This window comes from Periophthalmus magnuspinnatus, chromosome 11 (genome assembly GCF_009829125.3).
Source record: "Periophthalmus magnuspinnatus isolate fPerMag1 chromosome 11, fPerMag1.2.pri, whole genome shotgun sequence".
In the NCBI taxonomy this organism is placed as follows: Eukaryota; Metazoa; Chordata; class Actinopteri; order Gobiiformes; family Gobiidae; genus Periophthalmus; species Periophthalmus magnuspinnatus.
This window is the reverse complement of record NC_047136.2, coordinates 27489132-27511296: the sequence shown is the minus strand read 5'-3', so window position 1 is coordinate 27511296 and position 22165 is coordinate 27489132. Positions and strand designations below refer to the sequence as shown.

Here is a 22165-nt window from a genome sequence, read left to right as displayed (position 1 = left end):
GGTAAAGTGCAGGTACATAACACAATTAGATATTTACACGTAGTAATTCCAGTGCGATATGCTAAATATCAGTGCACTAATATCAGCCCCACAGGTCAAATCTACGGAGATGAAGATAATTATGTTTTGGAGACTGAATTCTGACCTCAAAATCCAATTAACATGCAAAGAAAAACAAAAACAATAAAAAAACAAAAACGATGTACCGGTACTTGTTTTGAGTGTTTGAAAATTACTTTGATAATACTTAATAATCTTCTGAAATCAGTGGTGAAAAATGAGGAGCATGTATTTTTATCATAAGTATTGCGTAAAATCTGTCATGTTTTGCCCAATGCCCCATTATTTTTAGAGCAAATATCCACATTTTTAAGCAGTAATATGAAATCTTTTATCTGTGTATTTTGATCAAATTTGTCAAGTGTTTCAATGTTAGTGTATGGCTGTATGTTTGTAGACACTGTAGCTCCGTGCTCCTAGGCTCCGGCTTGTAGCGGAGCGTCCAGCGCCCGGATGTGCACGCTGGGCAGAGTGAACCAGGCGAGAGGCAGCTGTCTCCCAGCGCTGTCGTCCTGGAACTTAATGTTGAGGTAGAAGTCTCCTGTGTAGAGGAAGAGCAAAGCACCAACACACTCCTGGCTCTCCTTGGGTTGAACCTAAAGCACATACACACACACACAAAAAACAATCATTAGCTGATCCTCTGAGACCATGTGCCAGCGCCGTAATGAAGCTGGCAGAGAACAGAAGCCAAGGGGGAGAGGTTTGAAGAGCGTCCCTCGAGAAAACTTCATCTGCCAAAAGCACTTGCTCAGAACATTTTAACTCAGCAATCTATCTGAGCTTGTGACTCGAGTTTGGAAAGGACAAATCTGAGAATTAAGTTTGAATTAAAATAGGAAAAACTACCTGAAAGATCACAGTTTGTGCTAGGAGTACAGAAGTTTAGATTGAAAACGATAAAACAGATCATGGAATTGACTGACCAACCAGGTAGAGCTGAGTTTCTCGACAATCTTAATAATCATCTCAGAGTAAAAACACATTCTGTCTTTATCTGTATTTCAGTTTACAGAACCAAATGTTTCCTAAAAGCTGAGTTTACTGAGAAACTCCACCATGCAAATTCACTCATTATGACACTGCAATAGACGTACTACAGTTGGCCAGCGTAATGAAATGAGTAATAAATGAGGCCAAACAACAGTGAACTACCACGAGCCAAACATTACTCTCCACCAGGTAGAACAAACAGATTAATCATGGTTTAATACAAACTTTATGGCAAATTGGCAACTGAGGCTAGTCCTTTTCAGGCTCAGATTTATGTTTGGGGAAGGTGGGAATGAGAGAAACTCGTGTATTAGTATTAGTGCGTCACTTGAATAGGGAAAATCCACCTGTATGCCTCTTTTACCGGCCATTTTGTTATTTTAGTTATAAAATGAGAGCTTACAGTTATGAAGAACATACAAGAATTGGGTTTGTATAAAGGGGTCTATCAAATATAACACATTACCGCATTTTCTGGACTATAAGTCAGTTTGGCTGGGGGTGTGACTTATACTCAGATGTGACTCATATGTGGAATATAAGTCACATTTGAGTAGATAATTTCCTGACAACCTGACCACCGTGTTTTTTTCTTCATTATTACACATTTTTTTACTCCGGAAAATGCGGTACTCATCAAAAGTTTGGACACAAGTGTTTTTTGTCTTCGTGTTTATCCATCCATCCATCCATCCATTTTCTTCCGCTTATCCGGGGCCGGGTCGCGGGGGCAGCAGTCTAAGCAGGGACTCCCAGACTTCCCTCACCCCAGACACGTCCTCCAGCTCCTCCGGTGGGACCCCAAGGCGTTCCCAGGCCAGCCGAGAGACATAGTCCCTCCAGCGTGTCCTGGGTCTTCCCCGGGGCCTCCTCCCGGTGGGACATGCCCAGAACACCTCCCTAGGGAGGCGTCCAGGAGGCATCCTGAGCAGATGCCCGAGCCACCTCAGCTGGTTCCTCTCAACGTGTAGGAGCAGCGGCTCTACTCCGAGCTCCTCCCGTCTTCGTGTTTACCACTTTACAATTTTATATACATATGGAAGACATCAAATATATGTAATGCACGATACACGATATATGGAATAAAGTAGCAAAGAAAAATAGTTAAATAAAGTTATCTAATTAAATGATCTAACCATTGCTTTGTTGACAACACTGAAAACCCTTGGCCTTCTCAGTGAGATCTGGTTTTCACTTCACAGGTGAGACTGTCAGGGTCAGGTAATGTCAAAAGTGTAAAGCAGTGATCAAAGCAAAGGCTAAAGGCTATTTTTAAAACATCTCAAATTTGAGTTTATGTTTGTTTACTACATTCCATATGTGTCCGTTTATAGTGTTGATGCCTCCAGTGAGAAACTACAATGTAAATAATCATATAAAGAAGTAACATGAATGAAAAAGTGTGTCCAAACTTTTGACTGGTCGTATCTGTGATGTTCTATAACAGAGTGAATGGCCTCTTTGTGTCTTAAAGATCGACAGAAGCAGAATCGCACACAAATAATGCTTAGATTCATGTTTTGCAAAAAAAAAAAGCAAAAAATCACTTGACTATATGAATGAAAATAGACATCAACCAGAATTTAAATGAAAGCCAAGTGAACGATCCCTGTGCCAAATGCTTAAACCTGTCCAAACATGTTGAAAATCACACCATAAAGTCTTCAGTTTGTGTGGAATACTAACCGAGCCTATGTTGAACGTGTTGGAGCCTATGAAGGTAACGGCATCCTCCAGATCGTAGTTCTGGACCCCGTTCTGAAAGTCCTGGTAGGGCATGACGGTGAGAGCCAGGGGCCCCACGGCGCTCTTACTCCTGTTGGTCAGTTTCACCTCCAGACTCACAGCATCTCCCACTTTACACTGCGCTACCACGTCACAGTCACAGGGGGCGCCATTCACCAGCACATCTGCACAAAAACACAAGAAAACAAACGTCAAGGGACTGTTTTATATAAGTTGTTGATTTGTGTCTTAATATTTTGCACTGACACTTTACACGTAATTAAAAAGGCACAATTTTAATCCATATATTTGACCAAACTTCATCTTGCTCCAGTACAGATTTATCGTATAAGCATGGTTAGCACGCTAGCTGCTGTTGTTAGCATTACCGTGATGCCCAAACTCCACTGTGGCCTCTGAACGTTGTAAAAAGCACTTATAAACTCATAGTGGTGAATCATTAAGATGCTCAGAATGCATAAGGTAAGTCAGAAATAACTTTGGACCAATCCAAACTGTTTAAATTGAACTAGTTCTGCTTTTAACATTTTTAAGACAGTAAAAACCAGGTACAGCGCCTTTAAGCTGTTTTTAAACCATTGCCGACAATTAGGAAAGGAGTTTTGCAAGAAAGTACTGTGCCTTACTTATTTCTGCTGTAACTGATTTATACATGGTCATGAGTAATTATTTGTGGGATAAATTATAAGACAAACAACAAAATAATACAATAAAATAAGTCTTGAGCAAAGAAATATGTAGGAAATGAAATAAAAGTTCAGAATCCCTGCTGAGTTCACCCAAGGCTACTTCATTGAAGGCTTCTAAGAGCTGCATGGCGCTGACAGCATTCTTTCGTTCACTTCATCTGTATTCAGCCGTGCCTTTCCTCACTATCATAGCCTTTCTGCTGAGAGATCAATAGGCTTTGTTTGGCCTAAAATACACTTTAATGACATGAGTGAAGAGGCCTGGAGCTGCGGGTATTAAACCAGATTCCATCCCGTTAATCTCATGCATGGCTAATTCAAGAAGGCATGAATGAGAGTGTGGAGCGATTCGTCCACAGCGCACACAGCAGGAGTCTCACACGGCACGATCCACAGGTAATATCGACACGCTAACCATCACAATGACACGCAGTGACAAAAGACATAAATATGAATGAATACATTTTTGAAAAAGGGTAAAGTACTCGCAGAAGAGCTATGAAAAAGACTGAGAAGGAACGCCAGGAACCGTAGTACAATGATGTAAAAATGTATCTGAAAGAGGCCAGAACAACGATTATGTATATTTCAAAATTTAACATGATTTTGTGTGGAAAAAAAAATAAAAAATTCTTTGGAAGGTTTTTCCTAAATAAGAAAAAAAAACATACTTGTATTTTAGACTTTTTTTTAATAAAAAAAATTTAGCTTTAAATAAAAGTTATTACATTGCAGTGGTGGTAACAACAGCTATACGCTTTAGTTAGAATATATTTGACTCCTATAAAAAATGCAACTGCTGAAACTGTGTGTCTCCTCCACTCTTACAATGACACATGAACACACAAAAAAAATCCTGAAAAAAACAGCTTCATTCTTGCTACACAAAGTTGTAATCAAAGACTGCAGAATTTATATATACAGCCTGGTTATGTGTGTCCAGCCCCTGAGGACAATGACACAGATGAGAGTAGACTCCACCACATGGACCGGAGGAGTATGTGCAGGCGACGGGATCACTGCATCACACCTCTCACCCCAGAGAAGGAGAGAGAGGAGGAGAGAGGAGGAGAGGAGGAGACAGGAGGAGAGAGGGAGAGAGGAGGAGAGAGAGGAGGGAGGGAGAGAGAGGAGGGGAGAGAGAGGAGGGAGGGAGAGAGGGAGAGAGAAAGGAGAAGAGAGAGGAGAGAGGGAGAGAGATAGACTGAGAGAGTGGAGGAGAGAGGGAGAGAGAGGGTGAGAAAGAGGGAGAGGAGGAGAAAAAGAGAGAGAAAGAGGGAGAGAAAGAGGGGGAGAGAGAAGAGCGAAAGACTGGAGGAGAAAGGGAGAGAAAGAAGGAGAGAAAGAGGGAGAGAGGAGGAGAGAGGGAGAAAGAGAGAGAGGTGGAGAGAAAGAGAAAGAGGTAGAGGAGGAGAGAAAGGAGAGGGAGAGAGAGGAGGAGAAGAGAGGGAGAGAGAGGAGGAGAGAGAGGAGGGAGGGAGAGAGCGGAGGAGAGAGAAAGGAGAAGAGAGAGGAGAGAGGGAGAGAGATAGACTGAGAGAGAGGAGGAGAGAGGGACAGAGAGAGGGAGAGAAAAAGGGAGAGGAGGAGAGAAAGAGGGAGAGAAAGAGGGGGAGAGAGGGAGAGTGAAGAGCGAAAGACTGGAGGAGAGAGGGAGAGAAAGAAGGAGAGAAAGAGGGAGCGAGGAGGAGAGAGGGAGAAAGAGGAAGAGAGAGAAAGACTGAGACACATCCAAACTGTGAGTCACACACTGCGGGGGTTACACAGACCACCAACCTGCCAATGCTACTATAGAGCGACATTCAAAAGTACAACACACCAGAGGAGCAAAGGAATCATGTACAGACACTACAAACATCATGAAGCATTAAATAATCATATTTAACTGTGCCAAAAAATGATCCAAGACCAATGTTAGCATTAGCAACTTGGCAAAATGCTATTTTCTTTTTTTCCCTGGACAAAGTTATTTAAGTGCCAACAGTCTTAATTTACCTATTATAAGCTTTTATCAGAGATGCCCATGGGTAGAACAGACAAATGAAAATGTGTTTGTTTGTTGAATTTCCAAATAAGTGGGAGGTCTAAAGCTACAGATACTAATAAACCAGAGCAACAGCTGGAGGTGTCAAGCCCTGGCACATTATGTCTATATTTAGTGTTGATTATTTCTATAGGCGGGAGTTGTCTCTTTGATATGAGCTTAATGTAAAATATGCAGATGAGTGGCTGTTTGTTGGGTACGTTATTGTCATCGTCATAAGTCTATAGAGTCATTTTGTAATTATTTTATACAAAGCGTAGTCAGATCAAACATAAACTCACATCGCTTAGAGATGCTGTTTTTTAAGATAATGTTACAAATTAGTTTAGGAAGCGTCCTGTTATTATGACAGACAAAGACAGTGTTCATGTAAGTTTGTTTTGTGTAATTCCTAAATGACTAGGTTAACCTTTATTGTCCCTGTGGGGTAATTTGTCCTCTACATAATTTGCTGGAGCGAGCTGTCAGGAGGGCCCCGCAGTGCTGTGCCCAGGGGCCGATCTCCAGCTCGGCCTGGTCAGAACAACATTAGCTGGAGAGTTTTACATATAGTCCATGTTTTAGGGTTAAGGTTAGGGTTAGGGTTAAGCTATCATGCTATGACTATCCATGAGGATGCCTGTCTGCAGCCCACAGTTGCCGGGGTAAGGTATAAACGACATAAGAAATTTCCAAAAGAAACCTGATTTAACCGAGTTAGTAAAAGTCGATTGTTCGAATGACAGGTGATCCCTGTAAGATAAACCCACAGAATGCCACAGGAGTAGTATATTCGTGTGCTGGTGGATCATAGCGCTGTGATGTCTTCTTGACTGGCAGCTCCCCCTGTGTGTGTGATGTCATCTCAAAGTGACGCTGTAGTCACCACAAACACAACCACTACTGCTTCTTAAATGTGCAGCACCTCCACCTGTCAATCACTCAGGAGGGAGGAAAGGAGAGAGGAGGACTCTACTCTGTGGTCTACAACAACAAGCCGTGTGTTTCCATGTCCATGTCTAAGGCTGATAACAAATATTTACCCTTAAAAATAAACATACAAAAGATTTTTTTTTAGCTAAATTTGACATATTACTCAACACAAATGATTGAAATTACATGAATTTTAATATCTTGAAAATGTTTATTATGTGTGATCTTACTATCTAAAAGACTGTATACACAAAACAAACTTTATTAATAATGACTCAAGCAAGTAACTACCTAAGTCTTTACTCATGCTTTTAAAGTATAATTAAAGGTACAGTATGTAACTTTCTGGAGGTGGCATGTCGCCTGCCTGATTCAATTGAAGTCAAAAGTTAAACCTTAAAAGTCTTCAGAACATACAGATACATACGTTTCATGCCATACTGCGGAATATTATAGCCAAAGGAACAACATCACCATGGAAACAAGCAAGAGAAGGTCCTCCTTCAGGCCAAATAAGAGTCAGGTTTGTGGAGATGCAAGCCCACTCAGACTAAGCAATAAAAACAACCAAAATAAAGCAAAAAACATGCTTGTATTTTAGCCTTTTCTTTGGCTAAGAACATACATACTAAGGCTTTTTTCCCCCACAAATGTATGGTAACGTGGTAACCGTACAAGTTAAGCTGCAAACACGACTCATTATCTAACAAGTTGAGTTGAAGCAGAGTTTTACAGCCCTGCCTCCCTGCTTGCTTCTAATTACACAGCATTCAGATGTAGCTTTGATATGCTTCTGGCAGCCTCCACACAACAATAGGAGCATGGACTCGTGGGTAATGTAGTATTCACAGGCTTTCATAATGCTAAACTTTCACAAAAACAATGTTAGCAGGAGACAAAGCTGTAGCTAATTGACACAAAAAGTGGCTGTATAACAAAGCCAGTTTGAGCTGTGTCAATCAAAATATATTGAAATGGAGCATGTGTGAATTTGGTGCTCAGTAAGGCCCATACTCTTTATTCTACTCAAATTACAATAATGGTAAAACATACTTTCACCCGCAAAAAACAAACAAGCAATTAAACAACACTCTAGTCTACATTCCCACTAAAAGTAATATTTCAAATTTTGGGTCATGTTGGGAACAGTAAACCAAACTACAAAATCACCTAAGTAGCAAAACACAGCCTCCTTTGCAGCAACTGTACTCACTGTAGTAGTCTGAGGAGAGAGGTTGCACGCACATGAATACACAGAACACATACATAGCGCTGCTAGCTTCAAGCGCTAAACCTATAGTGGCACCTTTCGCCCCTGGTTATATTTAGTTTGTTCAAAGTGCTGTTGCTAGGAGATGTGCAAATTATAGTTAGCCTCCATCTGCACTGCACTCAAAATAAATATATACAAATGCATTCCTTCACATTAAAAGCCGACAAAAGATGAACAGTTAGCCTGTAATGAGTTTATGAGCACCCACGCTTCATGACTGTATGAATATTTATCATTTGTATTGGTGAATTGTAGAATTGTCTACATGAAGCTGTGATGAGGTTGCATAACAGCTGTTATGGACTATTACTACGGTAGGTTGTTGAGCGGTAGTGATTTGGAAGGCCGAGCGTCTTCCCCGAGAGAGCGGGGGAAAGGTCACGACGTTTAAAGAGATTGTGTAAAAAGCATAACAGTTCATCTGCTCTGGTTTCTATAGACACGTCCCTCAAGTGCACACTCAGACCAACAGTCCTCTTCTGATAAAAGAAAACACAAGTGAGTTCAACCAGGCTGGGAAAAACGACATTTAAACGGTTTATATTGTTTGAGAGCAAATACACAAGAGACCGCAGAAACAATGTTGAAGAAGGAAGAGGTTTGTATCACATGAAAAACACTGGGGGATTTGGGTAATTGAGCAGTGATAAGCTACATGGACTAAAACACAAAGGAACATATGTCCAGGAGCGGGACATGGACTCCTCCTTTAGAGCAGCTCCAGCTCAGGGAGGTGCACATTACTGGTTTCTCAGACCAGTACCTTCAGACTGAAAAGAACCTCTGATTGATAGTCAAAACGTCCCAGCTGACAACCTTTGTGTGTTTTTTCTACCATAGATGACAAGGTGCTGGGGCTGGCATTTTGAACTGCAGAGAGGGAGACAGACTAAATTTGCAGGTAAAACATGCACAAAGGAAAACAAGGTATGGTGTTTATGACAAAACAGCAATATAACAAGATTAAAAATATAATGGCAGCTTTATTTCCAACATTCTGTGTCGGGCTGCTGTAGCTACAGAAGTGGATTCAAATATGGCTTTTAGCAAGTCTTCATTTTATCCTATTTGTTTAAAGGTGCATTATGTAACTTTCCCGCAACATGATTTTTTTGTTACTGCTTTGCCAAGAATGTTTGACAGTTTGACATATCGATGGAGAATTCTTAATACAAACCTCTGTAACTGAATAACTGCAAGATAGATTTAAGACAGACTAACTCCTGCAAAACAATGACATCTCCATGGAGACAAGCAGTTGATGTCCTTGTTGAAATGTTACATAGCGAACCTTTAAACATAACACTCAGCATGGCATCCTCACATAAATATAAAATAAAGGTATTTTAATGATTACGGGATTACAATTGGAGTAAAAACTTTAAATGAAAACCTTCAGATATAATATGAGAAAATTCCGTACTTAAGCACACAAAGCTTACGAAGAACATGAACAAATGATGAGCGGTGGAAGGCACAAAGGACATTAGGAGGTTAGTGAGCTGTTTCTACAAGTCTCCCCCAGTGTAATTGTAACAAATTGTTTTGCAGTGAGACATTTGGAACAGTACATGTGTATTGATTCAAAGTAATTAGCCTGGAGTACAAGGCAGTCCATAAGTGAGAACATTAATGCACACATAGCCTCCGCATTCTTCTGTATTAACACACGTCCTGCATTAAGTACACAGCTCCCATAGAGATTAATGCGAATAATGTTTACAGCTGTTAGCACTGCGCAAAACCAATATTCCTTGATTCTTACGTACATATAAAATGAAAATTAAAAACACAGATCTAATAAATAGTGCTTTCCTGCTTGAATTTACAAAAGAAAATTTAAAATTGTGTGTATTTTCTGTATTTGTATTTGCATTAAAAAGAAAAATATATGTATGCATTGCAGACAGAAAGAACACACAGCACTGCCAAGTAGCTGGACAATTTTCCAATCAGCAATGACACTGTAATGAGACCTGACAGGTGAAGTGAGGAGCATTGATTACCTTGTTACTATTGTGTGAGTCATTAAGTGGGAATATACAGGACTGATGGTGGAAATAAGCAGCTATAGGGCTTTTGTTTGAGCAGAGGTGTGCAGTTAAAGGTGCAGTGCGGAACTTCTCTGGAGGAAAATCCACCACCATTGAGATGCTATTTGTGCTACAGGATCTCATTTTTAAAACCTATGACGCCTAGAACAGTTTAAAAATACACATCTTACACATTTTTAAATATGGAAACATACTTGTCAATGAGCTAAGTATTTGATATTATTAAATAAACTAAACTAAATACTATAGAGTGGCATAGCGTGCTGAATAAATAATGTCACCAAAGTTCCCAGAATCTGTGAGATATCAAGACAGCAACTACAAATATTTTTAGCTCCAAAATATTGAACAGTTGGTGTGAAAGATCTGGTATGCTGCATTTCTTTCCAGGCAATCAGTAAAAAGTTAGTGAAAAATAAAGAACCCATCAAATCACAACAAGAACATTGTGAGCCGGAGTCTACGAGACTTTCAGACATAGATCGTGTCAGGAATCATGAACATGTTGGGAAGGAAAGTTTTCAAAAGCACTTTGCAGTAAATCGCAGTAAAAACATAACAAAAACTACACATGGAACGATTGTTATTGTATTATTGCAGAGAACACACTGTGAGGAAAAACTATAAAAAAGATTAAATGGAATATGGCTAGCTGAAATAAACTATGTATTAGTGAAGTGTGCAGTGAATGCTGCAGGTTAAACAGTTTGATGGGCCTTTGCACTGGAGTCATTGATGACCGCTCACTTGGGGGCCAGAGGATGAGCTTTAAAGGTGAGGTGCTCTACAGGGAGTCTAAAAATAACCCAGAGCAGTAGATACCCCCTCCGGCTACCTGCCCATTTTAGAATGATCCCCATAACAACCACCCCCTCCATAGTGTGATCCACCCTTTCAGCACACTGCAGGACCTGCTTTCAACATCGCATGTGTGGATTTACAGGTGACAGTTAACACCTTATGGTAGTTCTATCAACTTACCTAATAACATATACTGCACTGTAAACAACTGGGGTGTGTTAGTTTCACACTGTAAGAAACAACTTAGACACGTTTGTAAGATGTGTACAGATGTACTGTAAATGGAAAGACTGTAATCCAAACCAACACAATTTATCATCTGTATTCAAAATGTAAATGTGCACCATGTTTCTGGGGGGAGGTTTGCTACCTGCTTGTATCTATGGAGAAAGTTCCACACTGTAGCATTAAACTGAGCTATCTATGGAGACAAGCAAGTGCTGTCACCAGGTAAACATTTGTGTTGTCATGATACTAAAATGTTTAACTTAATTTCGATACTAAGGAACTCAATACCAATTCAAATATCACAAAGAGAGTAAAAACCTTTTTTAGGTAACAGAAAGTGATTTTCAACATTAAGTAATAGTACTTTCATATTACCACGTCGTATTACCATGCAATACCTCAGTGGTCCAGTAGGTTCCACAGTGGTCCATGTGTGTACACTAGTCTATGTGTCTTATTCTTATTTTGATACAGTCCAAGATCATTTTAAAGCTATTCAGGAAAAAAAATAATTTCTATCAATACTTTTTTACTATTGATACCTGCTCAAATGAGTATCCAGTTTTGGTCTTGGTTGGTATGTGATTTTCTATACTTTAGACAACCCCATTAAGAAAGTTTCTTGAGCAATAAAACTATTGGAAATGACAAAAAGAACAAGTTTAATGCCATAATGTAGAACATTCCAGGCAAAAGTATACCATTATCTGCCAGAAAAGTTACATAATGCAGATTTAAACTTAATTTAAAAATGTATGTGGAACATTTTTCATTAGCTATTCTTCTAGCCTTACACAATGGTACAGAGAAAGCTGCAGTTAATTGCCTGGCTGTAATCAGTGCAGAGAGTGACAGGTGAAGCACCTTGTTACCATGGTGCTGTCAGAAGTGAACAATCAACCCATCACAGGACATTTCATCTTTCATGTGTTGTACGGGACTGCACTGAACACAACCATAGCCTTTGCCATGGTAACATCACAAAGAGAGTCACTACTTTTTCCAGAGGAGTTCAGTCATAACAAAAATTGTACAAAAAAGGTATAAATTAGCTCAAGAGCAAAGAAACAAAGCATTGCAAAAAACACTACTAATGCTCAACTGGTTTGGTCCTGCTATGGTCCAGGTTTAGGTCAAGTCTGTGGTTAGTACTTGTGCTGTGTTCCAGTTGTCCTTGGAGGTTGGATTTTCAGAGTTCTGATTAAATTGATACTGGAATCCCTGAATTCTCTGAATTCTTACTCAGAAACTTCTGTGACATTTCAGAACCCCGAGCTGGTTCTGAGTTAGAAAATTGGACATGGCTGCAGCCGATGTATAGATAAAGTTTGGTATCTGACAGTGTTATTTTGCCTTTAGACGGTCTGTGCTGTTTACTCACTTGTGTGAACCTGCCCCTGCAGCCACTGAGCCTCTGCAGTTATAAATGTGCTGTTCTGCTCCGTTTGGCCGACGCCACACTGCACGTGCATTTTGCTTGTTTTGGATGCGTATGGAGAATGGAGCAGCGTGTATGGAATGCATACAATTCAGAAAATACAAGCCTATTTTTTGATGCAAGCATAGAGCGCTTATCCCCATTGAAATACATGAAGAACAAGCATCTGCTGTTCTGTTTGTACATTTAAAATCAGTACAACATACTGATGTGACAGTTACGTATCGTTTGAAGGAGTCAAGGCTCTGAAAGTCTCTTAATTTGTGCTTTCTATGTACTTTTAAAAACCTTGTGTTTGCCCTGGTCAGCCTGCCCAGACAGTAAAGTCTATTTAGGTAGTTATTTTCACTGTATACCTGTTACAAATGGCTAAATGCTCCCCTTCTTGTCTGAGCAGCTTTCCCATTGACAGCCAGTGCTGCGTGTTGACCTCCTGCTGGAGCTGACGGTGTGGCCATCTTCGCTTTGTTGCACAACTGTGATGTCATGAGCTTATGCACATACACATTGATGTGTGCAATGTGTTTGGGGCCTTATGCTCCATTATGCTAATAGTTACGCCAAGCTAATGACAACAAAAGCAGAGGTTCAGGCTCAAACGTTGATTTATAACTTACAATTGTTATAACAATGTCTGGGTTCATAAATTAACATAAGCATATTATCATTTTGGCTGATGTAAGCACTTCCCTGGTTTTGTATAGTTTGATGTCATTATTGTACATAAGCTGTAATGTACAGGTCATAGTTTTTTCCATCTGGGCCACTTAAACACAGAAACTCAGACAAAAGGTAAGTCCGAGTTCTGACCTCTGAGGATAAATTGAATGCAGTATTAGATCGGTGCCAGCTTAGTCCCAGATTTGATATGGTAAGGAAGTGTGAATGAAGCCTTAGTTTGCTTGAGATAGGAAAAGTTCATGACCTTCTGAGTTCTTGCCAAGTGCATAGACGAGTGAAATGATGGAATTCATGGTACTTTATTCTGTACTAGTGTGACTAAAGTTTCCAACTCCTTTTTAACACTAGATGGTAAAAACACTATTTCTGCTTTTATTCCAGGCCTGACATGGATCAGGAAGACCATTTTAAAAGGCCAACTTTTCTCTTACTTGTATAGTGTAAATACCTTCTCAAAGGAGTTTTCTAGATTCTTGGGTGGAGTCTTCAGATAAACCTATTGTGTACCTCTATCAATAGTAGAGGACCTATTGCAATAAAAGTTTTAATGTTGCCACATTAGTTCTTAATATTGTGTGTCCCTTTTTATTATTATTATTATTATTATTTTTTTTTTTTTTTACTTTAAACCTAAGAATCTCATCTTGAATACCTCCACATTTGTACAAACAGTTCATCTTGAGGCCATATCTTAACCCTGCAGCACCTCGCCTCATGGCTAAGCTAACAAGAGCATCTGTGTTTCCCCTGACCACAACATTGGCTGCGTTACTCATCCTAAACATTAAACCACTATTATAGCCTCTCTTTCTCAGTTTCCCTTTCTCCGGCCCTCTCATTGTATTCCTGGGGATCTGAAGTGCACTTGGCAGACTGGCTGTTTGCAAAGCCTGGTCTGAGGTTATCATTGTTTAGCATCCTTATCCTTCACTCAGAAAAAGGTGAGGATCGGGAGGTAAAGATGCTTACAAGCATTGAACAATGAGCCGTATTGTGTCGGACGGGCTGCGATTTGTGGCCGCTGGGAATACAAGTCCACTCAAAAAGACACGTAGACTGCAACTCAAGAGGCTTTTGTGAAGAGAATGGTGCGAGAATAATGAATGAATCCAATGTGAGCCGACAATACTGATAATATTGCCTGTGTGCTGCTACAGTTAGAAGTGTTTTTGGCTTGTGTGTCAACTAATAGTAGAAAGAAATTTTAATTGCAGAAGCGTATCCAACCAAGTAAAAAATGTCTGACCTTGTTAATCTCAGACAGATTTTGGAAGATCAAATGAATGAGATAATTTAACATTGAGAAAATAGAAAATGGAAAAAAAAATAGCAAGGGATAAAGCCAACAAAATGCACTACTGGTTTGGACAGTCTTGGTCTTCTCTCAGTGACCCTCATATTGAAATCACCTGAAATGGTTTTCACTTCAGAGGAATGCCGTGTCATGGTTCTTTATTGGAATGCCAAGTGTTTGCAAAGCAGTGATCAAAGCAAAGAGTATTTGCTAATTTGAAGACTCTAAAACATGTTTTGAGTTATTTCATACTTTTGGTTTACACAGTCCTTATGTGTTTCTCCACATCTGAGGCCTTCAGTGAGAATCCATGCACCACTACTATAAAGTGTTACCTAGCTATAAACAAAAAAATATATATATATGAAAATGTCTGTCTTTTAACTTTTTGTGTTTAGATAGATGATTTAAAAAATGTAAGTTATAATGTAAAAGGGCTTCATAATTCAATAAACAAAAAGAAAATATTCTGCCAGCTTAAATAAATGAATTGCTGTATAGCATTCTGAAAATAAACACATTTATCTGATGCAGAACATGAAAAGGTCTTGGACAGACAAGATATAGTACTCCTCCCGCTACTCTGCACGAAAGAAAGAGGTTTCAATATTTATCCACAGGCAGATCAATTTGACGAAAACTTCAATGCATAAGGGCGCTGACTCCTAGTTAATGGTGTAATTGATGTGTAGAAGTGGCCCTTATTATTGTCCATGCACTCAATGAAGGAGAGCGCGGTTTTATTGTTCAGTACAATTTTACAGTAGAGCACAGGACTGTTGCTGATGAGTGGAGATTTCAATTTCTCATCTTATTGACAACCACCCTCCAAGACATCAGTGTCTAGAATGAGTAAAGCCCTTAAACATCATGCTGCAGAGTCGAGCCTAGATGTATGGAGAAATAAGTGTGCAATAAGTTGAGATTTCACCTTTTATTCAAATAGACATTTGTCTTATTTCAGAATCGATTATTTTTTCACTCCAAATGTAAATTTGCACACACAGAGATTATGCCAATTACCATATGGCCACACACTCATTTTATTACAATGGGATATAGGGCACAACATCTCCCAACAACTCTACATCAGGAATGACCCCCTACATTTTTATGGGACTATGCTAAAACATATTAGAAGGCGCATTATTTCATTTGCCTCGACAAAGAAGAAAGAAAAGAAAGCCAAAGAGCAGGAATTGAAAGATAAAATCAAAACATTGGAATATAAACATACATGTTCTGCAGCAACTGTGATTTGAAATGAGTTAAATGTGAGTCACAGAGAACTTAATAGCCTATTGTCTGATAAGACAGAAGGTAACCTAAGATTTACAAACCAACCAACCAGGTACTATGAGGATAGAAACAGGGCGAAAAAATTACTGGCATTCAGACTTAGAAAGCAACAATCCTTAAACATGGTCCAGAAAATCAAATCCCAATCAAGTTTTGTCACAAAACCAAATCATATATATAAAAAAAAAAAAAGATTTGCAGAGTTTTAGGAATCACTGTATAAAAATACAGATACATGTTCCAACGAGGACTGACTGAAGAAATCGACATCAAGCAGGTTATCTCCTCTCTTAAAAATAACAAAAGTCCAGGCCCAGATGGATATATTAATGAGTTCTATAAGATTTTTAAGGATTTGCTGACTCCCTTATTACTGAAAGCAAGTAGATATCCATTTGATAAACACATTTTGGCATGGACTGAGGCAAATATAATTGTAATTCATAAAGAGGGTAAAGACCCCACTGATCCAGTCCTACAGGCCTACATTTCTGTTGAATTGTTATCTGTGTATATTAACAGATGTCCTGGCCAGGCGTTTTAACAAGATAATATCCCAAATTATACACTCTGACTAGACTGGTTTTATTATGAACATGATGTCCGGTGCCTGTTTAATACATTTCCTCTTTTGAAGGATAAAAAACTGGAATCATAGCTGAGTATTAGGGCAATATCTGTTACAAACATTCAAACTATTTAAATTCAGTTCAAAGTTTATTAAATGGGTGCATATTTTATTAATCTTCTTTTGCTTCGTAAAAAAATACAACATTGCACACACAAACACACACACTTCTCAAGTCATATACTTGCACTTACACTTCTGGACATTTACAGACATCCACACCTCATTGAAACTTGCTTTAAGTTAATTAATTTGTTAAATAAACACTTGATATAATTGAACATGCGGTTTTGGGTATTTTCTGTCATGTCTTGGAGCAGGGTAATGACACTACAAGCAGCAGTGAGGGTTAATGGGTATAGTTCAGAGCAGTGGTGGAGTAGCAGTCGGGAGGCACAGTAGATTTCCTGATCAGCCGGTAGCCTGTGCGGGCAGGTGTTGGGACTTGTTTGATGCCAGATTGGAGAGATGCTAGAGGAGCGCACGGTCAAAGGAGCGCAACGGCCGAAGGAGTGCATGCCCTCTCACATCTCTCTTCTCTGGCACAGACAGACTCTGCTGTAGGCTTATTGTGAAAAAAATAATAAAATGTAGCAGATTAAAGGAATTTATGACCTTTTTTGCTAAATTCTTTTGGAAGGAGAAACCCCCTAATACCCCCTGCACATTTGACTATTTTACCTTTTTTTTTTTTTAAACAACCACATTGAAAAGAAGGTTGGCAGACTGGTGATGGGCTGCTGCATTACAAACCGAGTAGATTTCAGAGTCCCACTTCACCCCTGGATCAGAGAGATTTACATTAGAATGTGGTTGTAGGCAGGGCTGCTCACTGTCCCCTTTAATGTTCACGATCAGTATTGAACCGCTAGCCCAACTTATTAGAGATGACTGCAATATAAAAGTGATTATAATACATGGACAAAAGCAAAAAAATATCATTGTTTGTTGATGACGTCCTACTGTATCTCACTAAAGCTGCTTCAACAGTTTCGTATTTTAAAACGGCTCATTAATCAGTCAATCTTCTTTCAGACAATGTTAAATTTCAAAGTGGATTTAGATGGCCCAGAGACGGTATCAAATATCTTGGCATTTATATTCCTCCTTCTCTAAGTGATTCCTATAAAGCAAATTACAAGAAAATAATGAGGAATATTAGCAGTGATTCCTCTCTCCCATTCTCTTTATGGGGTCGAGTTTAACGTACATGTGAATGTTTTGCCCTGACTTCTTCATTTGTTCCAGATGCTCCCTGTGGAGATCCCAAAACAAACATTTGATCACCTTGACAAATTATTATCAGCATTTATATGGGAAAAGAACTTAAGACCACCATCTGCTTTGGCTAACTGTAAAGTTTTAAGTCTAACTCTAGGACATGAGTTAGACTTAAAACTTTACAGTTAGCTAATTTAGATGGTGGTCTTAAGTTTCCAAACTTGAAATTTTACTGTGCAGCCCAGATGAAGCCATTGCTGGCATGGATCAAAAATCATACAGTAACTTGCAGGTTTAACATAGAAGACAGTAAATTCTTTACAACAACTGCCCTTTTAGATACGCATATAAAATAATTGTCTACTTGGACCAAAATGCTAAATGTTTGGAATAAAATATGATCAATGTTCAGGTTGCCTAAGACTCTTTCACCATTAACAAATATTGGGTTAATGAAAACTTTGATACCCAATAGATTAGATACAGGCTTTATAGTACAGATTACACTTGTATGCACCTCAGTTAGTCAAGGACGCTTACATTAAAACATTTGAATAGCTGAAATTAGAATCTGACATTCCCAGTTCTGATTTCTTTAGGTTTTTACAACTGAGCTACTTTCTGACATTTCATAAAGGTTGGGGAAACTCCTGTGCCCTGCCCCTACAGAGCAATTTATTGTAAAACAACTGGATGAAGACTAAAAAAAAATATTTGTAAGCTATATACAATATAATATTGACTATGTGTGATAATAATGACCTATATATAGGACACAGATGGGAGATGACAATAAATATACCAGTGGATACCTTGGAAAATATATGCACAGAATCACATCTTGTTACAAATTGAACCATTTGGTGATAATTTAAATAGAAAATTATTACTCGATCTTTTTACAATGCCAGATATAACCGCTGAAATTGTGGGGTGGTCACTGCTCACCACACTCATATTTCGGCATTGTCATAAACTGGATTTGTTTTGTAAAGAAGTTTTTCATGCCCTTAAAGTTATTTTCAAACAGGATATTTCACTGACTCTTGCGTTATTGGGAGCAATGCCTGCAAGTATCAACAGACGAGATGAAAAATACCTTTTGAATATATTATTCTCTGCTGCCTTAAAATATGTAACCATTAAATGGTTCAAACCAGATCCCCCTTCTTATAGCATATGGATCTACAAAGTATGGGCTGTATATCAGATAAAACAGATAACATATTCTTTATGGATATAGAAAGCCACATTTATTAAGCATTGGAAAGATCATTTTTCTTTGTTAATACAGTAAGTGTGACTTGGGGCTTCTCTTATAACAGTCTCTGATACATGGAAGGGACTGTTTAATTCTGTCATAAATGTTTGCTTAATTTAAGTTAAAAAAAAAAGGATGCCACACACTAACACAGCCAATACAATAGTCAGTATATGAGCGATGAGTTAGCTCCAGCTGTGAGTCAATTTCAGAGACACCCATGTATTTTTAATGACATTTTTTCGAAGCTAACCTGCAGTTCTCACAGCACACAGCAGCCTGTAAAATGAGGTGCATCGTGGCTGTGACAGAAAGAATCATGCCATGTTTACTTATTTAAAGCATGCATTTGCTCATTTGCATGTTGAATTACAAGAACTTGCTATGCTATGTGCCTCAAGCTAGATCTAAAGCGAAAGTCATTGATTTTTGGAATTGGTGTGAAATGTAGATATTATTGAGAGCCTTACTCCTGCCTGGAACAAAACCAAATAGCGTGTGCAGCATCTTAGGAATAAAGCGCTCTCCTAAAATAGAACAAATCAATAGCTCTGTGCAGTGGCTGGGTGCCATTACACTTTAATGACCCCATAGTGAGACGGCAGTCATGGCTCGGGGCTTCCCACCACGCACTCATAACATTCTTCAGTCTCACTATTCAGAATTTGGAAAAATTAGACTCAGCACTGGGGCATGCCAGGGATACACCATAAGAACTCAATCAGAGAGGGAGTTAATGGCAAAACCCCCCCCCAAAAAAAACCAAACTGAAAAATGTTAAAAAAAGGGAATAAATTTTTTTTCCTATGCAATATACAAAACAAAGTGGTAACAGTTTCTCTCTAAACCTTCAAATTAGGCTCGAAATCTATGGGTAATAATGGACTCAGACTTGAACTTTAACAGCCACATCAAATCAATAACATCTGCAGCTTTTTACCACCTAAAAAAACATTGGAAGGATCAAAGGTAAACTGTCAAAGCCAGACTTAGAGAGACTTATCCTGCATTTGTCTCCAGTAGGTTAGACTACTGTAACGTCCTGCTCACTGGCCTCTCCAAACGAGCCTTAAGACAGCTGCAGTACATCCAGAACACTGCTGCTTGGGTCCTGACTAGAACCAGGAAGTACTTCACACATGTGTCCTGTGCTCAGGTCTCTGACTCCTGTGGCTCAGAGAATAGACTTTAAAGCAGCTCTGCTTGTGAACAAGTCTCTCCATGGACCAGCACCAAAGAACATCTCCCATATGTTAAAGCCACATGAACCATCTCACACTCTGAGGACTTCACAGGACCGGCCTCCTGCTGGTGCCCAGAGTCAGGACTAAACATGGAGAATCAGCATTTACGTTTTCTGCAGCTAAAACCTGGAAGAGTCTTCCTGAAGATGTGAGACAGGCCTCTACTTTGACAATGTTTAAATCCAGGCTCAAAACAGTTTATCTGTGCATATGACTGAAAGGTTTTTATTCTGGACGCTTATCTTTTAATGTTTATTTTATGATGAATATTTATGTTTTGATTAGTTTATATTGTAGTTTTAAAGTCTTTCTCATTCTGTAAAGCACTGTGTATGAATTGTACTGTACAGATAAACTTGTCTTGCATTACCTAATATGCAGAAAGGGCATCCATCTTAAAACGTACACCAACATATTAATACACATCATAGCTAGCATACTGGCTATATTTACATGTATAGTAAAAAAATCTGAATACTAGAATAATCAGTTAAGCCAATAATAAATTATATGATTTTTAGAGTAACTGTTGTATTTATAAAAAAACTATCACATTAGTTTTCCTGTATTTGCATAATTTTTCTTATCAAAACCTGTGCAAGTAAGAACAAAATCAGAAAGAAATCAGATTACCCAATAAGATACAGAAGATAACTGTTTGCATGACATTTCAATAATCCGACATCAGATCATGATCAGATCGTTGGTGTGCATGTAAACATAGCCAGTGATGATTTGCTATGGTAACAAGACAAGACAATACGACTACAAAAAAGAACTCTTATGAAATTAGATAAAAGCAACTAATCTCAAAGAAATTGGTAACACAGCAGCAACAGACTGGTTGATTAGCATTTTGAAAATAATTGTAATAACCATCTAGCAACCTTGGCTTTGGGTAATTCCCAAAGGGTTTATTTGCTCTTCCAATTCAATTACTTTTAGAGCTGGCTTTAGAGTATTTGTACTTGAAAATTAAGGATACAGAATACTCTTAATCCATGTAAAGTAGTGTAGTGGATTAAGATACCTGCGAAAGTTGGTCCTGAATTTATATGGAACTTATGTGAATAAAGTTCAGAAGTGTTGTGCGCTCCTGTCAGCACAGTCTGAGTACAGGGTTAAACATGCACTGTGTCCCCTGTTACACAGTGAGGTGGCAGCTGCTTCAGTCATGATATTTTGTAAAGTGTGTTATGTTTGGACCTTGCTGTCAGTTTGGGACCAGGCTAAAGTGTGGGCAGAGCTGAGAGCCGTGGGAATGGACAGAGAGAGATAGAGTGAGAGAGGAAGATGACACTCAAGGAACAAGAACCAACCAAAACAGAGCACCTTCCGGACAAAAAGTCAATACTGATAAATACACGTCTTAGTTTTAGCTAGTAGCATGTTTGTAGGGTATTATACCCTGCTATTGAAACAGAAAATTAAGCCCTCATATATACATTGCTTATTAAAACATACTTGCATGAATGGACAAATAGAGGATTAGTTAGCTATAGCAAACTTCATAGAAAGACTTCACAAGGTTGAGAGATATGGACCTATGACCTTCTTGCTGTGAAGCTGGAGTGTAAGCACAAAATTCAGGGCCTTGGATACAAAACATTTTAGTTGCTACGCACATATAAAAGCACATAACAGGCTTTCAGAAGTCCCCTCCCTGCACGGGCCCTGAGTAAACAAATACCCTTTACCCTCCCCCGTGGAAACGCTCCTGCAGAGTTCTAACTACTCTGCCAATGTGCCACAAATTTTTAACAATACTCTTTTGTCAACTGATGAGTGCACTCGCAAAGTTTTGGTAAAATTTGTAGCCTCAATTTCCAAATCTGGATATTACACACACACAGACACTTGAGACTATGAAGTGAGGATGCTCGGACTATTCAACAGTATTATAAAAATGTAAACGCAGTTGTTTTATACTTGACTGCTCTTCCCCGACTCCCACTGCCCCAAATCAATGTCTATTAGATCACCAGAGCAATAAAGTGGATTGGAGACACAGAGCTCGTTCAGATGACATCCCAAATGTACAAACTCCTGATGATACAGGGGCCACCGCTCTTTACTGCACTACACTGGCTTTGCAGTTGAACAGATGGTTTATGATCCAATATGGAGGATTATTTACTGAACCTACAGAGTGTTAAGACCTTATGAGGGAGAGAGACAAAAAAACTGCAAAATACATTTTACCAAACATCCTCGTAAGAACATGGATCAGAGGGGTTTAGGGTGACAGGTTTAATCAATTCAATATCTTTAAAACTAAGTCAAGAGATAGTCCTGTCCA

General features: G+C 38.9%; 1 protein-coding gene across 2 annotated transcripts in view; it reads right to left on the bottom strand.

Moving 5' to 3' along the window:
• Window positions 1-276: 276 nt before the first annotated feature.
• trappc9 (trafficking protein particle complex subunit 9) overlaps window positions 277-22165 on the bottom strand; it is a 149893-nt gene continuing 128004 nt past the window's right edge. For both annotated transcript variants that reach the window (XM_055225437.1, XM_055225438.1), the window contains 2 exons: window positions 2740-2963; window positions 277-656 (listed from right to left, as the gene is read on the bottom strand). In XM_055225437.1, coding sequence (XP_055081412.1) covers window positions 477-656; window positions 2740-2963 — 404 coding nt within the window. In that variant the 3' untranslated portion in view covers window positions 277-476. The remainder of the gene's footprint in view (window positions 657-2739; window positions 2964-22165) is intronic.